Source organism: Lynx rufus, unplaced genomic scaffold (assembly GCF_022079265.1).
Source record: "Lynx rufus isolate CCGP_SWC_20201006 ecotype Redwood Valley unplaced genomic scaffold, mLynRuf1.p SCAF_24, whole genome shotgun sequence".
Lineage (NCBI taxonomy): Eukaryota > Metazoa > Chordata > Mammalia > Carnivora > Felidae > Lynx > Lynx rufus.
In genome coordinates, this window is record NW_025814839.1 from 14363295 (window position 1) to 14389161 (window position 25867).

The window sequence follows — 25867 nt, forward strand, 5'->3', positions numbered from 1 at the left end:
TTGGTGCCAGTAACACTGGATGGAGGACAGGGATAGGCCACCCTCCTAGGAGCTGCCCTCTGGGGAAAGCTGGCCTCCACACCCCACCCCTTCCTTCCTGGGATCCCCCACCCCCCCACCAGAAGCCTGGTCCCTGCCTCCCTGGCTGCGTTCCCCACTCCCCTGTCACAGTGCCCTGTCCCAGCCCACCCCACTAAAAACATCCCCCTCTGGGGCCAAGCAAGAGCTTCCCCCACTGTGAGAGCCCCCTCACTGTTGCAGCACCAGGCAGCCCCCTTGGAGCCTGAGGGACTCGGTGGAGACTTGCCGCCTGGCCCTGTGTGACCTTGAGCTAAGTATCATGTGCTACTGGCTCGGCACTGGGACTGGACTTCACCCCGGGAGAGTCCAGCAGGGATGCCCAGGACTGGCCCTTCATAGGCCTCTGGGCCGCTGGCTGCCTTGCAGGTGCCTGCCCTGAGCATACCCACCATGCCCTCAGGTCGGTCTGACCTCCTATTCGAGGCCCACCTTACCCTCCCTCTCCTTCTCTGTTGCCAGCTCTGTAAAGATGTGTAGAACAGATGGATGGGTAGATGGACGAACACCAAAAATTACTGGTTCACAGCTCCAAAGCTTCCCAGCACTCCCTTCTGAGTGGGTTACCTCACATGACCTTGCCTGGGGTCCTGTGTGGTCTACTGCCGTCCACACCGGGCCTCTGAGACCCCAGCAGGGGACTCTGACCCCTCTGCTGGTGCCTACCCTCCCCCAAATGTCCCAGGGCATTTCACCCACCCCTCCCCAAACTGCAGGCAAGAGTCCTCCTGAGCCTTCCTGCCTCCCCCTCCTACCACCCCTGGGAGTTCACCCTGCCCTTTCCCGCCTCAGCTGGTTTGTAATCCCACCCAAAACTCTATCCTGACCGTTTCTCATCCTGCTGAAAATAAGAGAGGAGCCCGGGGAAGGCATGGGGGGAGAGAGCACACCCGTGCACCCCACCCCTCCCACCCTGTGCACCAGCATCTCCTGGTCTCTCTCACACTGAGAAACCCCACACTTCCCTTCAAGTTGCTCCTGGACTCTCCCCTGGAGTGGTCCTGAGGAAGGGGCTTCCAGGTTGGCTTGCCCAGGAGAGAACTCTACAGTGTGGGCAAGCAGACCTTCCCCTGCCCTTGTCTGTTACTGACCCATCATTTACAAGCTTTTCAGGTAAACAGACCTAACCCTCCTTGTTCTAAGGTTAAAAAAAAACAACAAAAAACCAACCCTGTAGATCCCACCAGGGGTGCGTGCGTGCATGCGTGTGTGTGTGTGTGTATTTATTATAGGTATATTTTCAAGATCGGTTAATGACCAAAAGTTGCCATCAAAGTTGGGACTTCTGGCTGGTTGGCATACTGAAATATGACTTAACACAGGGAGTCATAAGAAATGATAATACGAACTTTAAACATTTTAATTTAACTTAAGACAGATAATCATACATTCCTTTGCCAATTTTGGGGGCGGGCCATCTTTTCTCAGAGCACAGGCTCACTTATTGGAGTTACTGTCACTGTTCCTTCTCAAACCAGAGCACATTATGTGTGAGGTCCAGTTGGCTTTCTCCGGGCAGTGTGAGGTTGCAAAGTACCCAGGACCTGAATCCTAGGTTGTCATGGCTCTCTGTCTCCAGTCTCACAGTTTGGTCTTGCCCAAACCAAACCTAATCACAGCTTGTACTGAGGCTTTCCAAAGCATCCACTGAATTTCCACAGAATTCCTCTTTACGTTCATATTTCATCAGTGTGTATGGTGTTCAAGGATGTAGTCACAATGACAAGTACAACTGGCACACACAGGTTTGGGCCAAACACCAGTGACTCAAAAGGATGGCTGCCAAAGTGCAGGACACTGGCTGCCTGCTGTTCTGGAGCATTCGGCCAGCATGCTTTATCGTGAGAACAGAGCACGCCCATTCATCCAGTGAGCATTGGTGACGGGGGTAAAAGGGTTAGAGCTTGCTTAGAGGACCAAGATTTCTACAAGTTCGTAAATGACTCTGCATTTCATTGATCACAACAGCTTCTTTGAAAAAATGGTAGCATGTGCACACGTGAGACACTTCTGTGCTGGGGAAACAGGACTCTGTGTGTTGGGTTCTTTGCAGCCACTCCACAGCTACCGGGCCTCAGGCCATTGGATTAGCTTATCCATGTCCCCCCAGCCTGCCTGACCGGCCTGGCACAGGCAGACCCACAGCGAGTCTCCTCTTAAAAGCAGCCCCCCTTTCTTTGCCTCTTCCTAGCTCCCTGCTTATTTCGGAGCCAGAGTCTGAGCAGATGGGGGAAGGACCAAGGTTGGGTGCACAGTGTCCCCAGCTGCAGAGAGGCCCCAACAAATGGCTCTACCCCAGCTAGGCAGCCTCTCAGCCTTAGGGCACTGAAGACGGCCAGGGAGGCCCTTCCCTATGGCCCTGTACTGTCCTGTGGCTCTAGATGCCCTCAGCCTTCTAGCCCACAGCTGCTAAGGCTGACGAGATGAGATGTGATAGCATCGCCTGAGGAACACTGACTCAGGAGGAAATCAGGCCAGAGATTTCTGAGCCAAGAGTAAATAAATAAATAAAAATGAAAAGGTTCCACATACAAGGAGGAGGGAGGCACAGATGTGCAGGGAAGACATGTGGCCTTTACTAAAAGCCGAGTGGAAGGGGTTGCTGCCTGGGGTGGAGCCTGGCTCCCGGTTTCCATAGGGAAGGTAACTGCTGACTTTTAGTCAGGCCCGTGGGCTGGGTAAAGACTCTGCTTTAACCACTCTGGGTCTCTTGCCCTGCAATTTCCTGCCTCTGAGTGTGGAATCCCAAGATCCTACCCCCCACTCCAGCTACCACCCCCCCAGGCCAGACCCTCTCTGCTGAGGGCTCTATGGACCAGGCAAGTGCATAGCTCCTTCCCCGAGCCCCTTCTGCCTCCGTGCAGCTCCTTTTTTTTTTTTTTTTTTTTTAAATCTTTCTCACCTGAAAGGTGAGCACCACCCTTTTTCTTCCTTGCCCTTCCCCACAGCCTGCTTCCCAAGCCTTCTGAACTCACGTAGGCCTGCAGGCTGTGAGTCTGGGGCCCCTGCAGGTCACTCTCAGTGGCTGGCACTGGTCCTCCCATCTATGCCGGGCGAGCCCTAGGAGTCTCTAAGTCTGCAGTAGCCTCTGACCCTGTTGATGAAGTTCTCAAAAAGCAGAGCCTGAGATGGCGATTCTTGGGCATGTGACTGGTCCAGGGAGCAGGTTCCGGAGACAGGGAAACAGGACAGGGCCAGGCAGGGAACCAGGCAAAGGTGTGGTTTCAGCCACCTTCTTGGTGTGGCCTGATCCCAGGGAGCTGTGGAGCCTAAATGAAATCAAGGCTGTCCCACCTTGAGGGACAGGACAGGGCCTCCCAGGGCCCAAGGCTCTTTTCCAGCAAGGGGTGCAGCTATGAGCAGGCAACACTGATGTGGTAGGGGACAGTGTGCCGGCAGGAAAGGGGATGTGGGGGCATATGTGGCATGTGTCTACTGCATGCTCTGCTCTGCATCCCTCTGTCCCCTGCCCCCACTCCTTCTGACAGAACCCAGTGCCTCAGGTCAGGGCTAGGCCTGGCTGGCCTCAGAGGAGCCCTCTGTCTGAAATCCAGCCACCAGCCTCCAACCCCCCAGCCCCTCACTGGGACTGCCACAGTGACCTCTCAGGCACCCTTGCTCTCTCCTGGCCCCTGCACTCTGTGCTCTCCCAGCAGCCAGGGGGATCCTTGTCAGACTGTAAGACAGAGCATCTCTCCTGTGCTCAAAACCTTCCCACAGCTGGCCATCTTAGTTCTGAGCCAGAGTCTGAGTCCTCCCAGGGCCCCAGGGCTCTGTGACCCTGCATCTCCCCCCGCCCTGCCGTGCCCCCTCCACTTTCCACACTGGGTGCACTGGCCCTCCTGCTGTCCCTTGAGTATCACCCACAATCTCAACTCCGGGCCTCTGCACTGGCTGTTCCCTCCACCTGGAACACTCTTTGTCCAGAAAGCCAATCCATTCTTTCCCCAAATGGCTCAGATGTCCCCAACTCAAGAAGCCTCCCTTGCGCATTCTATTTATGACTCCCCAAACATCCCACAACACTGTGTTTTCTACCAGGGCACACAGCTTCCTTACCGTGTTTACTGCACCCCCTTGCCCCCATCACACTTACCCCGCTCCCCATTCACACTTGTGAATGCTGGCTTCGTAGGGCAGGGATGTTGGTCTGTGTGCCAGTGATGTGTCCTACAGGCCCAGGAGTACCCAGCAGGAAGCAGGTGCTAATAAATCCACCCCAGCCCTTTGTACTGAATGAGGGAGGGGCCAACTCATCACAGGGAGGAGACAGCCAGGGACTTCTGGGAAGTCTTCTGGAAAGGCCCTGGGCCTCCCCCAGATGGACACGGTAGATGTGTGGCCACCTCCCACCTAGTCTTGGCCAACCCTGATACTGCTCTGCCTCTGAGCCCTCAGCCCAGATGTCCCTTCATCTGGTAAGCCCATCAGAACTGGGCTTCCGTTGCTGCCACCGGAAACTTGCCCCCACCCCGACTCCATCCCTCCCTCAAGCCCCTGAGGCCCCTTCACAAACCCTGGTCCTCACCCTTGGCCTCCCCACCCAGCTCCAGCCTTTCTGTGCCAGTGACAGAACACAGCCTGGGGTTGCAGCTCTTCCTCTGCCCCAGTCCTCAACAGCCACAGTGGCCATACCCCCACACCCCCTCCACACCGGTCCTCCACCCCTCGCCTGCCCCAGGAGAGCCCCAGAACAGCCAGCAAGACAAGACGAACACACCCAGAAACTCAGGCCACGTAGGAACTGAGCCCAGTTGAGGAGCTGGAGGAGCTAGGGCAGGGATGGTGGGTGCAGTGTGGCTGTGGGGCTTCCTGGAGGAGGCGGGTGGGGTTGGGGCCTCAGACAGCGCCGTCAGTGTTTTTGCGCCCTCTTCCCTGCCATGAGGTGGGGCAGGGCTGGGGATGTGCGTGCATACGTGCGTGGCGTTATCATAGAGGAAATCAATGCCTGGCACTGGCCCAGTGTTTAAGGGAAATGAATAGATTTTGGCCGAGGACAAAGAGAGTTTGATTAATCAAAAATTGGATAATGGAGGCAACACTCTAATTATTTTTCTTCCCAGCATTTTATCGAGAAATATGTTTGCACAGCATATCAGAGGTAACAGAGTGGGTGAGGGGGGGGTGACCATGCTGGAGGAAAGCCCAGCCTGGGGACAGGGCCACCGCACCCCACATGTGCTGATGTGGAGGCTGGCTGGCTGGTCCTGGTGGTTACTCCATGGGGCCACAGGAAGCAAGAGGGGACACGTGGTGCAGGCCTGAGGCTGCACACAGCTGGGGCAGCTTGGGTCACAGCAAAAGGGGTGGGCAGGGTTGCTTGCTGACATGGTGGCCAGGGGGAGTGGAGGTACGGCACCACCAGCTCAGGTCACCGGGACCTCCTGCAGGGTGAAGGCTGCAGGTGTCAAGTACTCCAACCCATGGTCAAGGAGGGTCTTTGGAAGTCCCTTTGGGCAGTTTGGAGCAGTTTCCCATGTTCACCTTGGTGAGCTGCCCTGTGGCTGAGGTCAGACAGGACGACCGGGCCCCACAGGACCCTCTCATAGCCCTCCCTTGTCACTCACCTCCTCCTCCTGCACTGTCCCCACCACTACAACACCATTTCTGTGGTCACCCAGTCTCCTAATTCCAGGCAGCCTTCTTGGAGCTCAGCATGAGGCTCACTAAATTGCTCATTCATTCATTCAGGGTGCAGAAAGAGGCTGCCATGGGAAGAGACATGCGTAGGGTCCTGGGTTGCCTGTTAGACTCAGGAGGCTGGTGGAGGAAGCACTGAAGAGGAGACGAGTCCTCACCTAATCTGGGGGGTCAGAGTCGGTGTCCGGGAGAAGAGAGAGATGAAGGAGAGACGAAGGATGAGCTGAAGCTTCTAGGCAAGAGTGAGGGTGTAGTGGGCGGGGTCAGCCAGTCCTTGGCAAACACATCTGAGTCTAAATCCTCCCTCCAATACCCACCGTGGACATCACTCATCAACCATGACCACTTTCCCTCTGAGTCATAACATAGCCCCAGAATCCTTCTCAACACTCTGTGCTTTGGACAGTCACTCCAGAGTTGGTACAAGAAATGAAAACTATCTATACCCTTGACCAAGGCCAATTTAAAGGTGAGGACACTAGACCCAGACAGTGAAGAGGCTTCACCAGCGTCAGCATTACAGGCAGAGCTGGGACTAGAACCCAGGTCTCCTGATTTCCTCTCCAGTGCTTTCCCCCCTGCACCAAGCGGCTCTGCTGAGCTGGTCTTGGGGCACAGGCCATAGAAAGGCCATTCAGCCATCACATGGTCACTGCAGACACTGTGTTCCTTTCCTACCACCAGGATCTAGTCTTGCTCTCTTACAACAGTTTCCTATGGACATGCCCCTATTTGTCATGACCATATGAAACCTCTACGTCTGACCAAGGACTTACCAGATCATACCATGTCACTGAGGGGCCAGGTGTCAAACTGAGGCATCTGATTTCCAGTGGCAGGGACCCATGCCTATAATGGCAGCATGAGAAGTGAGGCACTCACCTGCCTTGGCTTGTGAGCGAACCACAGTCGGGCCTCACTGGTGTACAGCCAGTGGTGTCCACCTATAGGTGATTTGTGTTTGTTGGCCAAACCTTAAGGCCAAAGACACACCTCTTGGGATCCAAAGGCACAACCTCTTGGGATCAGAGGGTTGAGCTGGAGCACTGGTTCTCCAGTGTGAGGACTATAGCCACTAGGAAGCCCAGCCCTCTGCATGAACGTGGCTCAAAAAATCATGTTAGCCCTGACCACTTGCCAGTATTCATTTCCCCCTTGAATAGCCATTTCTTGAGGCCCTACTATGGCCAGGCCAGGCTCTGGGGCTGGATTCTCAGTGGCAAACAGCCGAAGAAGGTCTTGACCTTACAGAGCTTACATTCAGATCCAGGAGAGAGATAGTATATAAAATAAATAAAACAGGTAATAGGTTATATTGTGATGAGTGCTAAGGGGAGAAATAGAGGCAATTACCCACTTGGGAAAGCCACCCCATCTTCCCACATCTCAGTCTCCTTGACTATGAGGACAAAACTGAGGTAAAAATCAGTCCCTTCTTGGAGGAGTTGGTAGTGGAAAGATAAAGTGAGCCTCTGCCCTTCGAAGGCACTAGCTCACTGTAATCCACAGCAGGTTCTGCTGCTGTCCTCGTGAACGCCTATGTCTGGGCTCTGGGGGAAATGTGCATAACTGAGCCTACTGTCCTCTGCTCCATCACCACAACCTTGACCTCCCTGGCTCACAGGGGCATAGAGCCTTGCTGAGGGGGTCAGGGCTCAGATCCTGGAACCCTGCCTGCAAAGCTCTCCATTCCAGAGGTTGGGGAGGGCTATTCAGTTGGGGCAGGGTCTCTTTCTGAAACGTTTGCTCTGACCACTGTCTGCACAGCCAGGAGAGGCACAGCCGGCCTGGACAAACCCTCGGGGAAGGGTGTGTTTCTGGCTAGAGGCTGCTGGAAGGAATGCTGGGCTTGACACTGTTTGTAAGGCCTCTCCCTGCACCGTGGTTTCTAACAGTCTCGCTTCTTAGCACTTTTTGATGGATTCTCCAGGGATGTCTCTAAAAGAGAGTTATACCTTAATTTAGAAGCAAATAACTCAAAACTCTGTGATATACCAGGTTCCTTTGGAAAAGGGATGAACTCAAGGAAGCCATTGTTGTATGAAGCCAACTGCGTGCCAACAGGACTGCCCAGCCCTCAGCCCTTGAACCGTGCCTCCCTCCCGAGGTTAAGGGACAGAGGGGGAGGAAGCAACACTCACAGGAGGCCAGAGTGAGGCTTGCAGGCTGGCTCCGACTGACCCTAGTGGCCCCAAGTGCCAAACACAGCCCGTGTGCCCAACTGCCCAAGGGAGAAGGGGGAACATGGTGGCAGGCCCGTGGAATTGCCCTCCCAGTGTCATAACCAGGCTTCATGGGCAAGCACTTGGGCAGTCAGTCAGGGCCCCATGCCTCGTGTAATGCTCTACTGTCTTGAAATGTTTAATAACTTTTACCAAGGGCCCACAAATCATATAGCTGGTCCTACCCCTGTTGCTCAGTCCCCATGCACTCCACGCATACCTCAGGGTTTGCCTCAGAGGCCCCGCTCTCCTGAGAACACCCTCTTCCACAGTCTTCATCCACTCCACGTGGCCACTCCACTCCACTCCACGTGGCCATCATGATTGTGCTCCCACCTCACTTGCTGGTCAATCCTTCTCAATCTCTTTTCTGGAAGCTCCTTCTCGGCTCATGCTCTGAGAGGTGAAGGCCCTGAGGCCTGACCCAGCCCCTCTGGTCCCACCTACCCTTGATCCTCAAGTGACCTTGGCCAGTCCCTGGCTTCCCATACACCTGGTGCCAAGGACTCCGGGTTTCTACCCCCAGCCTCGCTCGCCCCTCTGACCGCCACATGTGTCCATGTCTACCAGGTCTAACCTAATTTCCAATTTCCTACCTCTCATGAAGGAGTCCGCATCTTCCTTCTCTGCCAATGCCACTGCCATCCCTCCAGCTGTCCATGCTTCCCGTCCATCATTAGGTCCTCTTTAAAATAAACCCCATCCAACCACTTCTCATGACCCCTACTGCTCCCACTGCACTGGGTCAGCAGCCTCCTGCCCCTGACTGCTGTAACAGCCCCTCACGCCCCCCCCCCCCCCGTCTTGCCCCCATGTCCATCAACCACACAGGTCTTTTAACAGCAGAATTAGTTTGAGTATCTCCTCTTCTCCAAGCTTTCTCTCCTCTTCCTGCCTCACTAGGGCCTGCCTGACCTCCTCCGTAAACCACCCTACCCTACTGGGCTCTGGCTACCTGGCTTTCTGGTGAGGCCTCCAGCAGCAGAAGTGGGTCAGCCTCAGTGCCTATGCACCTGCCACCCTCTTTCCTGGTGCTCTTCCTTGTCAGTCATGACTCACCCGTCACTCTCCATGGCACTGTGCCAATGGCCCCTCCATGCAAAGGGACCCCCTGACCCTCTCCCATCCCCCTCCCATTTAATTTGGTTCTCTTCACAGCACCTACCTTACCTGGAATTCAGTTACCCAGGTGTTGTGTCAGCCTCTCTGAGACTACTGTGAGCACCATGAGAGCAGACGCTGCATCTGTCCTGCTCCTTGCCATATCCCTGTGCCTGGCACAGTGCCTAGTACTCGGCAGGTTCTGGTAAATATTAGCCAAAGGAATGAATGAATGTGCGAACCATTTCTGTTTCCTCGGGCTTTGTACGGAGGGCTGACATCTCCCATGTGCTCCAGGAGCCATCAGATGGTCCCTGTGGTTAGTCCCTGTCAGTTCACTACCGCGAGCATCTTCCCTGCCAGTGTGGATGCGTGTAAGGGGCCAGACACACGGGGAGGTCCCATGCAGGGATAGGGACAGGGCAGGGAACTCTTGGCTCTGTTTATGGATGAAGACAAAGAAGCTCAGTCAGCACAGGGTTGGGCCAGGGATGATAGGGCCAGGGCCTGACCCAGGTCTTTGGAGGCCTCAACTGGAGGGCCCCCCGAACCTGCTTTGGGGCATCTGGGCCTTTCCACGTCAATCCCCGGTCTGCCTAAGCTGTCCGGCCACTGCTCTGGGGCTGATCCTCAGCATTTGCCATGATGCCCCTATCCATTTCCTTTTGCCCTCTTTCCTGCCAACCACAGCGCCTGCAGGCCTGTGTCTGGAGGCTCAGTTACCCCAGGTTTCCTTCCTGGGGTTGTGGGAGAGCAGTATGCTAATCTTCTTCTTCCAGAGTTCTTGCAAGCCCAGCCATGGTCAGCAGCAGTGAGAACATCCTATACCCACACAGCATTTTAGGTCTTCCGAGTGCTAGCAAGAGACAGGATAGGGCTGCCTCATCCTCACATCCAGGGGCGGAAGGCACGGCACACACTGCCATCACATGTATGTATGCATGAGAAAAACACACAGAAAAACACGCTGTTCAGGCCACACCCCGAGTCTCAGGCCAGCCCTCCCACCATTCAGTCGTCCATCCCACTGGCCTCTTACAGGGACTCTAGGCAGGGGCCTCTTACAGGGGCTCTTGCCAAGTCCACCTGGTTACCCAGAAGTTCCTGAAATCACCCTAGAAGCTTCTGAGATCTGGACCAAGGAATTCCTGAGACTCCACGAAACAAAAGAGCTGAGAGGTTGGGCACAGAGAGAAGAATCCATTCCATATCCCAAATCTAGCATCCCACAGACTCCTGCCCGAGTCAGAATGTGGCCTGGCAACAGGCACAAGAGTGAACTGGTTCTATCCCTCCCTCTTGGCATAATCTGCACCCCTATGAGGGCAGGCAGGCCCTGCTCTCACTGCAGCAACATGGGCTTCAGCCAAAAGCTGAAAGTGAGTGTGTGTTAGGAGTTTGGGGGGGGGGGAATGCCACATACATGAGTAACAAACAGCCCCTTCAGAGGGAGAGCGAAAACATCCCCGGGTATGAGCAAGTGAGCAGATCTAGGGCAGAAAGTGACACTGGCCTTCCAAGGAGGAGGGACTATGTCTTATTTGCCTCCTGTCTCAGAAAATCAACGTCTGTTAGAGGGACACACAAGAGTTTTAAACCAAATGCCAGTGTCTTGTCCCTGGAGCACGAGGAACATTGAAGGCACACCACTTCAACTGAACATGGCCAGGCCTTCCCATTCAATCAGCCCCTAAATGGAGACTCCCAAGCCTCCCTGTTACAGTTCACAAACATCCACGCCCCAAAGGGGCAGAGTCTCCAACTAAATATCATTCTCCATCCTGGCTAGGAAGGGGGCCAGGCTGTTGGTGACCCAGTACCCTGGCCTTGCCCATGAGACAAGGTGCCTGGAAGGGCAGTCTAGGCTGCAAGGAGACCCCAGAGTCTTTCAAGCTCTTCCCCAAGCCCACCCCAGCTCCTAGGTCACAGAGCTACTCCCTTTTACAGATGAAGAAACTGTGGCCTACCTGGAATAGCCACAACTAACAAGCAGTGGGATGTTCCATTTCCCCAGCTCCTAGGTCACAGAGCTACTCCCTTTTACAGATGAAGAAACTGTGGCCTACCTGGAATAGCCACAACTAACAAGCAGTGGGATGTTCCATTTCCCCAGCTCCTTTAGCTCCTGTGCACCTCTCATCCACCTTTCCTGCCACACCACCTATGTCTTCCCAAGCACATCCTGTGCTCCTTCCAGACCCAACTGCCTGAGTGCCCTCTCTGTGGTTTGTTCCACTTTCTTCCCTCTGCCCACAATGCCCACCCCATATGTGCTCATGTCCTTCAAGCTCCAGTTCAAATGTCACTTTGCCCACAGGCCCATCTGACCCCAGCCCAGACCTCATCTCTAAGGTCCCTCCAGAGGCCCTGGCACCCACACTCAGGGTTGGGAGACATTTCTCCCCTGTGGGGTGGTGCGTCGGTCTCAGGAGGGCAGGCCTAGTCCACTCCTACCTCACCGCCAGGCTCTGGGGGAGCAAATGCTCAGTAAATATTTGTTTAATCGAATTTGGCCAAGGAGCCTCCTCTAGACAGAGCCCAAGGCAGCAGGACTCACTCCCCAGAGCAGAGAAATCACTTGGGCAGAAGGGAGTCCATCGGGGGCTGGGATGCCTCACCAAAACAGGCAGACCTCGCCTACCAGGCGGGTCCCTCCATCCTGAGACAGGGACTCTAGGGAACCCTGGTCTCCGCACTGCCTTCTTCTCTCTTGTAACAGAGATCCTCAATTCTCGGCCTAGGCGGAGTCCTGCCATCATCACCAAGGCAGGCTCAGCACCGCCCTGCAGGCAGAGCCCCCGTGGATCTCCCGCAGGATACGGAGCCCCAGCCCCGAGGCCCTCACACCCCTCCCCCCAAACACCCCAACACCCCCACCACCTTTTAAGGGAAAAAAATATTGAGCCAGGAACATATCACAATCGCAGCAGGTCGATACTCATCTCTTGCTCTAAATGCTTCCAAAAGAACCTGCTCTCTGCAAGACCGGTGACGGAAAACTGCGAGCCACTCGGCCCCGGGCCCAGGCCTCCGGGGCCCTCTCCTTCGTTTCAGCCAAGGCCACAGGTCGGCGCTCCTGCGGCCCGGGGTCGCCTCCTCCCCGCTCCCCTGGGAGGGAGACCCCGCCTCAGTGCCTCTCCGGCAGGTCTCCTGGCCCCGGCTCCGCACGGGCGGCTTTTTTTTTTGGGGGGGGGGGGGCGACGCGGCATCCCCGGCAGCCCTTGCCCACCTCCCGGGCCCGCGGCCACCCCCTCCTGCCGGCTCCTCGGCCCAGTGGTGCCCCTTCCCAGCACCTGCCCAGCCCGTGGTCTCCCCCTGTCCACCTCGCAGGCATCCCCACCCTGGTCCCCCCCACCCCGGCCGGGCATCCCTTTCGCTGCTCCCCGGCGCCCCCCGCCCAGGCGGATCCCTAGCACAAAGGCCCGGGTGGGGCCCCGGGTGGGGGTGGGGTGGACGCCCCAGTCGCGTCCCCGGCCCCCCGAGGTTCAGCGTGTGCCCCGGCCGCGGGTCCGCTCACTCACCTCCGGGCCGCCGCACGGTGCATCGGCCGAGCTGCTCCGGGTGGGGCGGGGCGGGGCGGCGAGCGCGGGCCGCGGCGCCCTCGTTCCGCACTACGCGGGCGGCGGCACCCGCGCGGGGACGTGACCGGACCGCGGGCGGCGCACACCCTCCGGCCGGCTAGGCTCCCTCCGCCCGCTCTCCCGCGCCGCCCGCCGCCCGCCGCCCGCCCGCGGGTCCGCCCGCCCCGCGCAGCGCTGCCGCCGGCAGGGGGCGGAGCCGCGAGCGCAGCGCGTTGCCAGGCCAACCGCGGGCGGGGGTGCCGCGCGCCCGCCGGTGACCACGCGCTGGGCGCCACCGCCCCGCCACGAGCGCCGGCTCTCTTCCCATTGGGCAAGAGCGGCTGACCGATGCATATGAGGCCCAATGGCAACGGGCAGGGGTGGAGCTACGGCTCCGCGCGCGCCGCAGTCCCGCACGAGCTGGCGCTGCCCGCACAGGCGTCCCCGGGACCTGGTTGCGCGAAGGCACGGCTCCGAGCTAGCAGGACTGCTTCTCAAAGAGCCAGAGACAGAGCTTAAGAGTGGCGGAAGGCCCAGGCCCCCGCTCGCCTCCCCCAGTTTGTATTCGAACCTAGCTTGGCACTAAACTCCGCCACCTTGGGCAACCAACTGACCTCTCTGAGCCTGTTTTGCAAAGTGGGGCTAGTGGCACCTGCTTCCCTGAATTGTCGCGACCAACCGCTGGAACGTGTGCAAGGCTATGAGGCTATTCAAACCCTAAAGGTTTACACCAATGAGGTTAGTGCAGCGATGGGAGGGACATTAGTCATCTTTGCTGCTTGCTACCCCAGCGTGAAGGGGCTTTTTAAAGGGTCCCTGGCAATCCTGGCCATAGAAGGTTGCCTGGAAAAGGAGGAGAGGAGGAAGGGTCCAGGATGTGTCCCTTAGATCAGAGAGGCAGGAGGGAGCCAGCCAGCTCAGTTAAGGCCAGGACCCCCGCCGCCTTTTAGAAGCTTGTGGAAGGTAGAAGGCATCCAACCGGCAGCAAAATGTACCTGAGCCAGTCTGCCAAATTCTTTCAATTTCCGGGGAGGCCCATCTGTGGGCCTCAACGCCAGGAGTCCCTCACTCCTGTGCTTAAAAGACTTGGGCCAGAGAACCAAGATATTAATGCCACTCCTTGTCTTTTCCATCATTGTAACTTGAAGCTTAGTGTATTCTAGAGCATCCCTGGTGAAATGCAGATTGTCCTAGGAACACCTTCCTTATCAATTTACACCCTCATGGTCACATTGCAAGGATCACCCAACACCTGGCAGGAGCACTGGAATTGATCATTGGCAAGGGCGGATTGGGTGGTCATCCCAGTCCAGGTTTGTGGTTTGAAGGCAGGGGCGTGGGTCCCATTCTGCAGGCTGGACGCTGTAGCATTGCAACATTATCCCATAACGTTTCTGGGAATGTTTCCTCTGCTTTTTGAGATGGAGACTGTTGGACTACATATCCTGTGACATGACATGCCCACCTGTGAAGAAGTTGCCCAGACTCTCAGGGACAGGACAGATGTTGGTGATGGGCATCCCGAGGTGAACCTAGACCTGGCACAGCGCTGGCTGGAGGTGGTCAGTGAGAACTAAAGGTGGCCAAAATTGTGGGGCTCCTCTGGGTGCATGCCCTCAAACCCCCAGCCTGGATCAGGCTGGGCCCCTGCCCACAGGACCACTCAGAGGCCAATGGATGTGATACCAGGAAGACGATTGGCACAGGCCCTGCCCTGATGTGGATCAGAGGTGAGAGGAGGTGAGGGTGAAGCACAGACCCAGCTCTGTTGCCTGTACACCCTTGGGTGAGTTATTTCACCTGGATGAGCCTTTTCTGTCAAAGGGGACACTAATAGACTGTCCTTAGTGATTCTGAGGGGAAGTGCACGTAGGCAAATGTTTAGAGATGGGTGAGGGCAGTTTCTGTTGTAGGACTGGGGTCAGAATTGAGCTGTTTGCAGAGGCAAACTAGATGTTAGTGTAGATGACCCTCTACAGCAGTCCGGACATGAGATCGGAGCTAGCCCATGAAGCAGCCCAGTGGAGCTGGCTGCTACCTCCCTCACCTGACCCTAGGGGCCACTAATGATTGTAATCCTTCATACAGCAATTATTTGTTGATGACCTCCTCTGCACAGACACAGTTCTAGGATTTAGACAGGCCCGACCCTGCCTGTGGACCTCCCTGTCTGTGGGGCAGTAATCCACCATTACTCTTGCCTCACGGAGGAGAGCCCTCCCCAGAACCCTGGGCACACATGCAGGGGGAGAACTGGGCACTGGGACAGCAGAATGGAGGTGGCCTGTGACCTAGGACAGGAGAGAAGCATGTTCCAAGGTGGGGGATGTGCTGGATGTGAAGGAGCTATGATGATTGGAGGAACCCATGGGAGACCAGCATGGCTGGAGCCAGCAAGCAGGTGTGGGTGCCAGAATACAAAGCTGGAGTGGAGCTGGGGACAGTCGAACCGGGCCAGTGGCCCTTATGCAAGATTGGGGATGTTGACCTAAGAACCACCGGAGAGTTTTAAGATTAGCTTTTTATTTTGTTTTAATTTTTAATTTTTGTTTATTCATGTATTTTATTTTAGAAAGAGCATGAGTTGGGGAGAGGGGCAGAGAGAGGGGGGGAATCTTAAGTAGGCTCCATGCTCAGCATAAAGCCCAATGCAGGGCTCGATCCCATGACCCTGGGATCGTGACTGAACTGAAATTAAGAGTCGGACCCTCAATTGTGCCACCCAGGTGCCTCTAGCTTTTAATGTCTTTATTTTTTTTTTAAATTGTTTTAAGTGTATTTATTTATTTTGAGAGAGAAAGAGAGAGCATGAGCAGGGGAAGGGCTGAGAGAGAGGGAGAGAAAGAATCCCAATCAGGCTCCTCACTGTCAATGCAGGGCCAGGTGTGGGGCTTGAACCCACAAACCGCGACATCATGACCTGAGCTGAAGCCAAGAGCCAGATGCTCAACCTACTGAGCCACCCAGGTGCCCCCATTTTTTTTTTTTTGAGAGAGAGAGAGAGAGAGAGAGAGAGAACAAGCAGTAGAGGGAGAGAGAGAGAAATCTCAAGCAGGCTCCACACCCAGCGTGGAGCCTGATGTGAGGCTCAATCCTATGACCATGAGATCATGATCTGAACCGAAACCAAGAGACGCTTAACTGACTGAGCCACCCAGGCACCTGAGATGGTGTAGGTTGTCTTAATATGCAGAATCAAATAACAAAAATGTCAACTATTCATCCCAGAGAAAATAAGAAAGCAGAGATTCTGCATGAAGCTGAGTTCAGCATAGGGCTGCAGCATCACTGAGCGACAGAGTGTGTCAGGAGAGGGCCATGTGGTGGCTGCAGCCATGACAAAGAGCTGGCCCTGGCAGGGGGGGCAGAGTGGGGAGGGTGGGGGCCAAGGAAGAGGCCCCCATGAGAAGAGGTGCTGGAGGAAGGGTGGTGCTTGCTAAGCACATGAAGGACCAGTGGGAGAGGTAGCTGGGAAACCAGCAAGTAGAGGGTCCTGGAGCCTCAGGAAGAGTGTCTTGAGAGGTAAGATGGGGTCAGCCACATCATATGCTATTGAGAGGCCCAGTAAGCTAAGGACAGGGATGTGTCCTCATGAACAAAGGTGGGCACAGTTGGGGGTCAGTGTGCCAGCAGTTCAAGGCATGGGGGCCACATGAGGCTAACACTGGACAGGTGGGTCCCCCTGAGGTGCAGATGCCCTGGGGGCTGGGGCTGGTGCCCCATCCTCAGTCCTTCCTAGCCAGGAAAACAGGACCAAGAGTTAACAGCTTGGGGCTCTGTGGTGAAAAGAGGAAGGGGGCCCTAGTGATTAAGCCTTGGACTTCACCAATCCTGCAGGGACAGATGGCTGAGGAGTGGCCTCTCCAAGTGGTATCAACCTATCTCCAGAAAATGACCAAAACTCAGTCACAGAGCATTCCGTGCCTGGGCATCATGTCCCTTCAGTTCCAGAGCAAGTGGTGGAGCTTTCTGGCTCATCAGTCACTGAATCCGTCCTGGCACACCAGCCATGCCAGACTGGGGGCCTTCCCCAAATACACCCATGCCTCGTGCCTTTGCCCTTCTGCCCCATGAGGGCCAGCTCCCCTGGGCCTACCTTCCTGCATGCCCAGAGTGCCTAGGACGCTGGAACTCCTCATCTATGCGAGTATGAACCTGTCTCGTCACGACTGGTCCCGGGCAGATTGTGCCATTGGTCTCCCCACTACCCGAAGATGGGGGTGGTGGCATCTTGCTTGTCTCTGGATGCAGGCAACAGCACCCTCCTGTCTGACTCTTCTCCCGGCTTGACCTGCTCTCCCAAGCCCCTCTGGCTGACTCTCAGGCTGTGGCGGGGCTGAGTGGGTTTCTCCAGTTTATTTCCTTGGGGTCTGTGCAACCCCCCAGCCCCAACTTGAACAAGCCGTTGCAGATCTGGGTTAGTTATAAATAGCCAGGCCTGCAACTCTCCTTTTAGCTGAAAAGCAAAGTGAACGAGCAGAGAGACACACCCGGCACGCGTTTTATTTTTAATCTTCTCCCTCTGTCTCAGAATGAACTGGGGTCCCAGTGCTCAGCATTTCTAGGAGCAGAAGCCCAAGACAAATGCCTGGGGCCCTGGCTTTGCCCCTGTCTGCTGTGTGATCTTGGGCACTTGAGTTGCCACTCTGGGCCTTGGTTTCCTCACCAAGGGAGGGAGCAGTGGAGGTGATCACCTCCAACAGTTGGACTTGGACTGTCTTCCTCTGCCCTTCCCCCTCCCCCCCGACCCCCGCCTGTGCCCAACAACACCTTTGGGAGGAGAGGGTCCCTGGAAAGCCTAGGTGCAAGTGAGGCCCCAGTCAGGCCCCAAATTGGGATGATGCACAAATTCCTCATCCCCAGCCCTTTGCTTGGGTGTCCCCCAGCTAGGAACTTTCTTCCTCTATGCAAAATCTTTCCAGCCAGCCAAATCCTTGAAATATCGAATGTTACCTCCCCATGGTGAGCTAGGAAGGGGCTGTCTGGGTCACGTTGTGTCTGAGTTGGACCCAGGGCTGGGGCAGGTAGGGAGCCTGTGGGCAGGTGCCTGGGAAATGGCAGGTGGGAAATGGACCTGGAGCAGGCCAGGTGTGTGGTCTGGCAGTGCCCTGATGGGGAGGGTGAGGCTGAAGGGGAGAGACAGAGGCTGTGTTCCTGCAGGGCAGGGACTGTGCAGGTTTTGTTTTTGTATCACACTCCTCTAGTGGATCTCAGTGATGGTGGAGTCCCTTATTATGCTAGGCCCAGCTGTTTTGGGCTTATGATGATAGTCCCTTACAGAGAGCATGTTCCCACCCACTACCCATTGGCATTGCACAACTCCTTGCCAGCTAGGCTGGTTTCAATAATGAGGAAACCAGGCTCAGAGAAGTTAAGTAACTTGTCTAAAGTCTCACAGCTGGATATATTTAGGAGTCCAAGCTAGGCACTTTTGGAAATCCGTGTGTATTAAATCTTAAAAAGCCTAGTACTCTTTAAAAAAAAAAAACAACAACGTGTATTTATTTTGAGAGAGAGCATACATGCAAGTGGGGGAGGGGTCGAGAGAGAGAATCTCAAGCAGACTCCGTACTGTCAGCACAGAGCCCGACGCGGGGCTCCATCTCACGAACTGTGAGATCATGACCTGAGCTGAAATCAAGAGTTGGAAAGTTAACCAACTGAGCCACCCAGGCACCCCAAAAAGCCTAGTCCTCTTAAAGCAATGGGAAACTGCTTTTCCTGTGTCATGAATGCCCTGAGAACAAATAGGGCAGACCTACTTCTTCCACCATGACACCCCAGTGAGAACCTGGCCGGGGAACTGGGAGCCACTGGACACGCATCTGTGCCTCTCCGCCCCCTCACCCTGGGGGCACCTGCCATTTGACATCCTCAGGAAGTGAGGGAGGAAGGCTGGGGTGATGTCTTCAAAGAGGAAATCCCTGGTGCTAATTGGCACTTAGAGACCTTTCGGCTAATTAACCTGTTTATTTGTCTCTCTAGAGCAAATTAGAGGGTTTAGCTGGGGAGGCCGAAGAGAGAGGTGTTGCTGGTGGCCACCTCCATGGGGGCTATATATGGCTTCTTGGTGGGTGGTGTGGGCCACTGGGGAGGCCAGGAAGAGGGCTGGGAGGTGGGCTGGGAAGAGTGTGGGCTGCCCTTCCATCAGTGCCCTGCTCACTTCCCAGTAATGGCTGCTATGGGAGCAATTCTGGGCACATGGGAGTTAGGCCCCTTGGGGGTGCCGCCCGGGCTGGTTCCAGGTTCCCCTCCAGACATCTGCTGGAGGGAGGAGGAGCTAGCTGGAAGGAGGGAAGTGGAGTCCATCCTTGGGGAGGCTCACCACACCACTTCTTCCAGCCCCAGCGCCCCAGCCATGCTGCCATGTGGAGTTCCCCTTTCTGAGGGGGTTTTTTTAGACATCCTTGGCCAGAGTCCATGGACTTCCTGTCATCTTGGGTTGGAGGCACAGCTCTTTTTGTATATAAGATGCCAGCCTGTTAGCTTCTACCTCAGACTTGATTGCAAGCTCTTTTCCCTTTCCCCAAGGGCTGGCCAGACTGGTCTGGGGTTTCCAGCAGCTTAGAGAGGTTTCAAGTGGGAAGGAGGGGTTTGGGTGGTCCCCCCTCCTTCCTTCTGGTGCAGGGTGGGGAAGGGAGGGAAGCTTCTATGCCTGGCCATGCAGGGATGGCTATTGTGCTCACACAGGATGGCCGCTGCTTCTCAGGCTACTGAACACCTGTTGAACACCTGTAACTGATGTCCCCCCAGTTACAGGTGACAACAAGGCTGGCACCTTTGGGGGTTCTCCAGGGCTGTGTGGTTCCCACTCTGGCTTGTCATCCATAGCCTCCTGCTAGCTGCTCAGGGGCCCAGGAGCCAGAGGCATTTGCAGACCTCCTCTGCCTCACCAGCTCTGCAGAACTTTCCTGGCTCCTGCTTGCTGCCCAGAATGGGTAAGGGGGGCTGGCCCACACTCAGTGCCCTTTCCTGTTCTGCAGGAGCCCAGGGCATTGTCAACAGTGGCCTGATCCCCTCACTCGTGTGGAAGCTGCAGAGGGAGGAGGAAGAGATCCAGGGGCTCCTCTTGGACACACTGGCGGCCTGCCTGACGGAGGATGCCACCGAGGCACTGGGTAGCCACGTGGTGCCCTTCCTGAAGCAGAAGCTCCTTAGCACCAACGATGACATTCGCAGCAAAGCTGCCCGCACACTCATTGCGGTCAGGTGAGCCGGGCCCGAGTGGATGGAGCAGGGAGGGTGGGAGTGGCCGGCCCTGGGGCTTCTGCTGAGGCTCAGAAAAGGCAACTGAGCTGCCCCCAGCCCTGCAGCAAGCCAGCCTGCCCTGGAGGTCCAGGGAGCCCACCTCAGGGCCTGCTTCCCCTGGCCTGCTTGTGCCCTGGGGGAGAAGGACCCTCTCCCCTGGGGTGGCCACAGCCCTGTTGGCCTGAGGGTGTCCTAGGTTTAGCACTCACAGTCCTGCATCCCAGGAAGCCCCCAGTCCTGGGGAGCATGAGATGGTTGTTTACCCCCTCCCTGTGAGTAGGACAAGCACAGGAGAACTGGTGGTGACAGGGGTCACTGAGTGTTCCCTATGTGCCCGGCATTACCTACAGACCGCACATTTAGACATTCCTCCAAGGAAGGTGAGTATCTCCGTTTATAGGTAAGGAAATGAAGGCACAGGGGACCCAGGGTTACACAGAATCATAGTCTAAATCCTGGCCTGGAGCCTGAGGGAGCACAAAGCCTCAGAGCTGGGATGAAGGGCGGTAGGGAGGCAGCGTGTGAGCCTGGACAGAGATGTTCCCCAAGGATGGGTGGTCCCTCGTTCCCCCCCCAAGTCCATGCCTTAGATATGGCCACCTGCCTTCATCCTGACACCTCTTGCCTCCCTGAGGCCTGGCTTTCCCTCCATCTGGGATTCTCTGTAGAAACCCAGGCCATCGTTTCTACAAGTGTGGCCCTTGATCCAGACCCCTGGGAGCTTATGAACATGGAGATTCTGGGGCCCCACCCCAGGCCCATCACCATCTGCTCTTTGCTCAGAGGTCCCCTTCCAGGGAAGCCTCTAAGGACCATACCTGCTCTGGAAACTGGCAGCCTCCACCAGCCTGCATGTGCTTTGCACTATTCCCTCCTGTTTTGTGTGTCACCCCCAAGGGGAGTTCCTGAGGACAGGGCTTTGCTCTGTTTGCTGCTTGGGACTAGGGGTTCAAAACAGGGGGAGCTTTGGTCCCCTAGGAGACAGGCAGCACTGTCTGGAGACATTTTTAGTTGTTCCAATGTTGGGGAGAAGGGGCACTCCTGGCATCGAGGGGGTAGAAGCCAGGGATGCTGTTGAGCATCCCACAATGCAAGGGACACAAGAACCATCCAGCCCCAACATCAGTGGTGCTGAGCTGGAGCAACCCTGCTCTGGCCTCAGCATCTGGCCCCAGGGCCTGCAAGGTGCTCGGGCAGCCCTGGCTGTGGGAATGAACGAACACATGGGACCCCTGCAGGCGGGCCTCAGGACTCTGCATCTTTGATCAAGCTCCCAAGGGGAGCTCATGGGGAGTCCATCATGTACATTTTCACAGCTTTGTACAGTGCCAGGATTAGAAGTGACTTACAGCATCTTCTCTCCTGAGGGTGGCTCTCTACCGGTGTCTCCCTGGCAGCTTGCTGCTATTTGTGTGGCTGAGCCCATCCCTGGTAGCTCTGGCTCTTACATGGAGTCAAAATGAGTGTCCCTGTGGTTTGCACCCCTGGGTCCTGCTACTCCCCATTTTGGAGCTGGAGGGGACATGTCTGGTTTTTTTTTTCCATGTGATACCTTAGGACAAGTCTCCATCACCCACCCCACCCTGGCTCCTCTGTGGTTTTGCCTTCAGTGGCCACAGGCCATGCTCCCAGGTTGTCTGAGTGTGGGGGGTGAGACCCAAATCTGTGCTCCCTGGTGCCTTGGTACCCATTGGCTAAGCCTGGACCACCAGGGATAGTCCCAACACAAGTCTTTCTGGTGTCCCCTGGGGTGGTCCTGGGCCCTGCTCACCTCCTCTTGCAAAAGTGAAGCCACATAGTTGTTCCCTCTCTGGTCTAGCATCCCTCTGGAGGGCAAGAACCAGGTGTGGCAGCATGACGTCATCCCCATCCTGGTGCACCTGCTGAAGGACAGGGTGGAGGAGGTGCAGGCCAATGCCGCCGGGGCCCTCATGTATGCCACGGTGACAACTCAAGGTGAGGCAGCTTGCTGGCCAGGTGCATCCCCTGTGTAGGTGGTGGAGCTTACTGGGCAGTGGGGGGTCGCTGCAGCCTCCAGCATGCTGACTGTCCCTGCAGGCTTTCCAGAACTCTCGTTTTGTGCTCAGCATCCTACTGTCCCCTCCCTGCCCCACCAAAATACTTTCCCAGCCTGTTGTTGAAGTCCTTTCAAGTTTGGGCCCGAGGCTCCACCCTCCTTCTTCTTCCTGGCCACAGTGGGCCACCTACCTGTGGTCCCTCCTGGTCACTCCCATTAGGACCTCTGTCCCCTCCTGCCAGGCTGTTCCCTGGGACTGGAATTCCCACCTCCAACCCAGGACGCTTGTAAGCCTGGATTCTGGGATTAATTATGTCGTTTGCCGTCCTTGATTTGGTTATCCTGAGCCCTAGGCAAACAACTGGAGCCTTGCTTTCATGGGTTTTTTAAAAAAATTTGTTAAATCTTTATTTATTTTTGAGAGAGAGAGAGACAGAAACAGAGAGTGAGTGGGGCAGGGGCAGAGAGAGAGGGAGACACAGAATCTGAAGCAGGCTCCAGGTTCTGTCAGAGAAGAGTACAGAACCCAACGCGGGGCTCGAACTCACAAACTGTGAGATCATGACTTGAGCCGAAGTCGACGCTTAACTGACTGAGCCACCCAGGCACCCCTTCATGGTGTTTTTTGTTTTTTTTTTTTACCAAAATTACTTTTTTCAATGGGTGGGGTAGGCAGCAAATAAGAGTATGAGATTACCTCTCCCACCTGGGGAACCCCAGCCAGTCAGGCTTCCATGTTAAGTTATCCAACCCTGGGCTAACAGGAGCTACTGGGCTGGTTTCCCCACCTGGAGGCCAGGGTGGGTAATCCCACTTGACCTCTGAAAGCTGTCTGTCCTTCCCTATGCTCACAATTGCCTGTACCAGCCCTATGCCCTGTGCTTTCTTGGTGTTCCACAGAGGACTGACTGGGTCTGACTCTCAATCAGCATGCTGTAAAGCCCCTCAGAATTGGCCTCTCAGCCATTCCCCACTAGACCCTAATGGTGGAATTTGAGACATACCAGAGGAGGAGAGGTTGGGGCCTTCCTGGAGCCACAGCCTCCTTTCGATTTTGCAGTGAGGATGCTGACCACCAGGGCAGGGGCTCCCCCCAGCACATTTATTTCTTGGGCGTCCTCAGTGCTGTGTCTCATTTGGGCTTCCTGTGGGAGTTCTTGGAGGGCCGGAGGGCTCATGGTGGGCCCAGGTAACAGCTAGAACCTAGGGATGTGAGGCCACTTTTCACAAAGCTGGCACTCCAGCCAAGGGTCCCCAAGCCCCTGCCATGTGCCAGGCCCTGTGCTTGGTGGTGGGGACCTGGACATCTCAGCCTCTGGTGAACATTGGTGGGAGTGGCAGAGGGTTGATGATATAGAAGAGAAGCATGGCATGTGGTGGCACAGGGCAGGGGCTGAGCCTCCTCTGGGAGGGACATGGGTGTTGATCCAAGGGACAGTGGGAGTCAGCACAGCGGAGGGTAGCTGGACAGGTCCCAGCGTTAAGAGAAGAGTACATCGGGGTGCCTGGGTGGCTCAGTTGGTTGAGCGTCCGGCTTCGGCTCAGGTCACGATCTCATGGTTTGTGAGTTTGAGCCCCGCGTCGGGCTCTGTGCTGACAGCTCAGAGCCTGGAGCCTGTTTCAGATTCTGTGTCTCCCTCTCTCTCTGCTCCTCCCCTGCTCGTGCTCTGTCTCTCTCTCTCTGTCTCTCTCTCTCTCTGTCAAAAATAAATAAACATTAAAAAATTAAGAAAAAAAAGAGAGAGAAGAGTACATTAAGCACAGCAGGAAGGATGGGAGGCAGGGGGCAACCATCTGGCCTTTTAGCAGGCCAGGACAGCAGGGAGGTCGTGAAGGTTAAGGAGCAATGTCTTCTTTACACATTAATGTCTGTGCCCTCCACTAGACTGTAAGCACCAAGAGGGAGAGAACTATGTGAGTTTTTGTGCCTGACACAGAGTAGGTCCTCAAGAAGCATTTGCCACATAAATTAACAATTGGGTTTTACTTTTTGTGTTTCCTTGTGAAAACTGGATTGCCGGAGAGGCATCAGGGTGGTTGGGGAGAAGCCAGTTGAGGGGCTGGAGGGGCAGGAGATGAAGAGGGCAAGGTGAGAGGCAAAGGAAGATGCTAGGCCTTTGAGGGAGTGAGGAATGGCACCTCCCCTGAGGCCAGATGCCAGGATTGGGCTGGGGTGAGAGGAGGTAGAACAGGAGGCCCCCTGAGGAATGCGTGGTGTTGGTGGCCCACAGGAAAATATGCCGCCCTGGACACAGAAGCCATCCACCCGCTCCTGAGCCTGCTTGGCTCATCCTTGAGCAAGGCACGGTTGAATGCCACCAAGGCCCTCACCATGCTGGCTGAGGCCCCCGAGGGCCGCAAGTTTCTGCAATCTCGTGTGCCCGTCTTCCGTGTCCTGGAGGATGACACCAGTGAGGCCGTGCGGCGGGCAGCACAGATCGCCGTCAAAGTCATTGAGTGGAAACCCTGAGCCTTTTACTGGGCCAGATCTGATAAGCTGCATGCCTGAATAAATGGGCTGAATCTCTTTATGTTGCGTCTGAATGGCACTTTATATTCCTGGAGTGTGGTCACATCTTCCATTTCCTGCAAAGGGGAAACACCTGGCCTCAAAGGACTGGGTCATGGTGGCCAGGCAAGGAGGCATGGGCTAAGTCCAATGCCCAGGGATGGGAGGGTGGCATTCTGGCTCTCTGCTGGGGCCAAGAGTCCCCACAGAAGGTAGACAGCAGGGCTAGGCCCTCCAGAGACAAGGAGGGGCAGGAGTTGGATTGGGAGAAGAAAGACAGTTGGATCTGGCACAACCCAAGTTTCAGACATTTGAGTGACCAGGCCCTTAGGTGTGGCTGGATACTGCCCTGTTCAGCTAATTCTTCCCCCTTCTCACAATGGGTGTCAGGAGGGAAGGTCACAGTGCCAGCCTATGTGGGCTCTTTCAGGGGGAATGTGAGTAGTATGAGGCCCCCTAGAGATGCATGCCCAGGACAGATATCTTCCCCCAGAAACAAGAAGTCTTAAGAGTAAAATCCCAGCTGGCCTATGCCAACCATACCCCAGCCCCACAGCAGCCCTCTGTCCAGCCTTCCACCTGGGCCTCCAACTGTCTCCACTTGCCTCTCTTCTCCCCCAAGTGAAACTGGCAAATGAAGCTGGAGAGCTTGAAGGGGTTGGAGGAGAAGCCAGGCTGTGGGGAGTATGAGGCTTGGGAACCCTTTAATCTCCTCCAGCCTTCCCTGCCTGGTCTGGCAGGATGATGGTTCTCAAGCCAGTTCTGACCTCTGTTCTAGAAGCTTCAGGAGGGGAGCTTAGCTTCAGGGGAGCTTTTTGAGGCTCCCTGTCTCAAACGAGGCTTTCCTCATTATAGTGCCAACCTGCAACCATATTTCCTATGGGACAGAACCTCCCAGGCTCATGGAATGCCCACTTCTCCCAGAACAGACGTTATCAGCAGAACCAGAGTCCTCAAGTGAGCACCTTCTTATAGTTCTTTCAGTGACTGGGGCTTTTACTTTCCTAGAAGCAACAGAGAAGTTTGTGTCCCTGGAATTAGAGGATTAGCCCAAGTAGGTGCTCTTGTTCTAAAAGGGACTGGCTGCTGAGCCCATCTGGGGTTTCAGGTAAGTCTCATTCTCAAAACCGGCCCCATAGGAGGAAACCTTTTCTCCTTCAGCAAAACAGGTGCTTGAGGACCCCCACTTCTTCATGTCCCCTTCCCACCTCAACCCATGGCAAGCTGGCTTCACATCTACTACCTCACCAAAGAGCTCTGGCCAGGGTCACTGACTGCCTTGCTGCCAACACCCTGTGCTCTTTGTGTTTGATCCACGCTGTGGCCCAGGTGTGGATACTCCCTTCCTGTAGCAGCTGTCTTGGGCCTCCTTCCAAGGCTCTGGCTGTGCTCTCTTTGGGCTCCTTTATAAAACTCCCTTTCTCTACATGACCAGTTGTGTTGGCATTTCTCACAGCTTTGTCTAGGCCTGCTCTCCTCCCACTGTGCCACA

The 25867-nt window shown here is 55.7% G+C and overlaps 2 protein-coding genes across 2 annotated transcripts in view; one reads left to right on the forward strand and one right to left on the reverse strand.

The window, feature by feature from the left end:
- The window catches only part of GNAZ (G protein subunit alpha z), a 53455-nt gene extending 40723 nt beyond the window's left edge, over positions 1-12732 (reverse strand). Inside the window, exon 1 of the mRNA XM_047088257.1 lies at positions 12563-12732. The gene's annotated coding sequence lies outside the window, so the exon portion shown is untranslated. The remainder of the gene's footprint in view (positions 1-12562) is intronic.
- RSPH14 (radial spoke head 14 homolog) overlaps positions 1-24336 on the forward strand; it is a 77889-nt gene extending 53553 nt beyond the window's left edge. Inside the window, exons 4-6 of the mRNA XM_047088258.1 lie at positions 19585-19810; positions 21669-21805; positions 24098-24336. Of these exons, the coding sequence (XP_046944214.1) occupies positions 19585-19810; positions 21669-21805; positions 24098-24336 (602 nt within the window). The remainder of the gene's footprint in view (positions 1-19584; positions 19811-21668; positions 21806-24097) is intronic.
- Positions 24337-25867: the final 1531 nt, after the last annotated feature.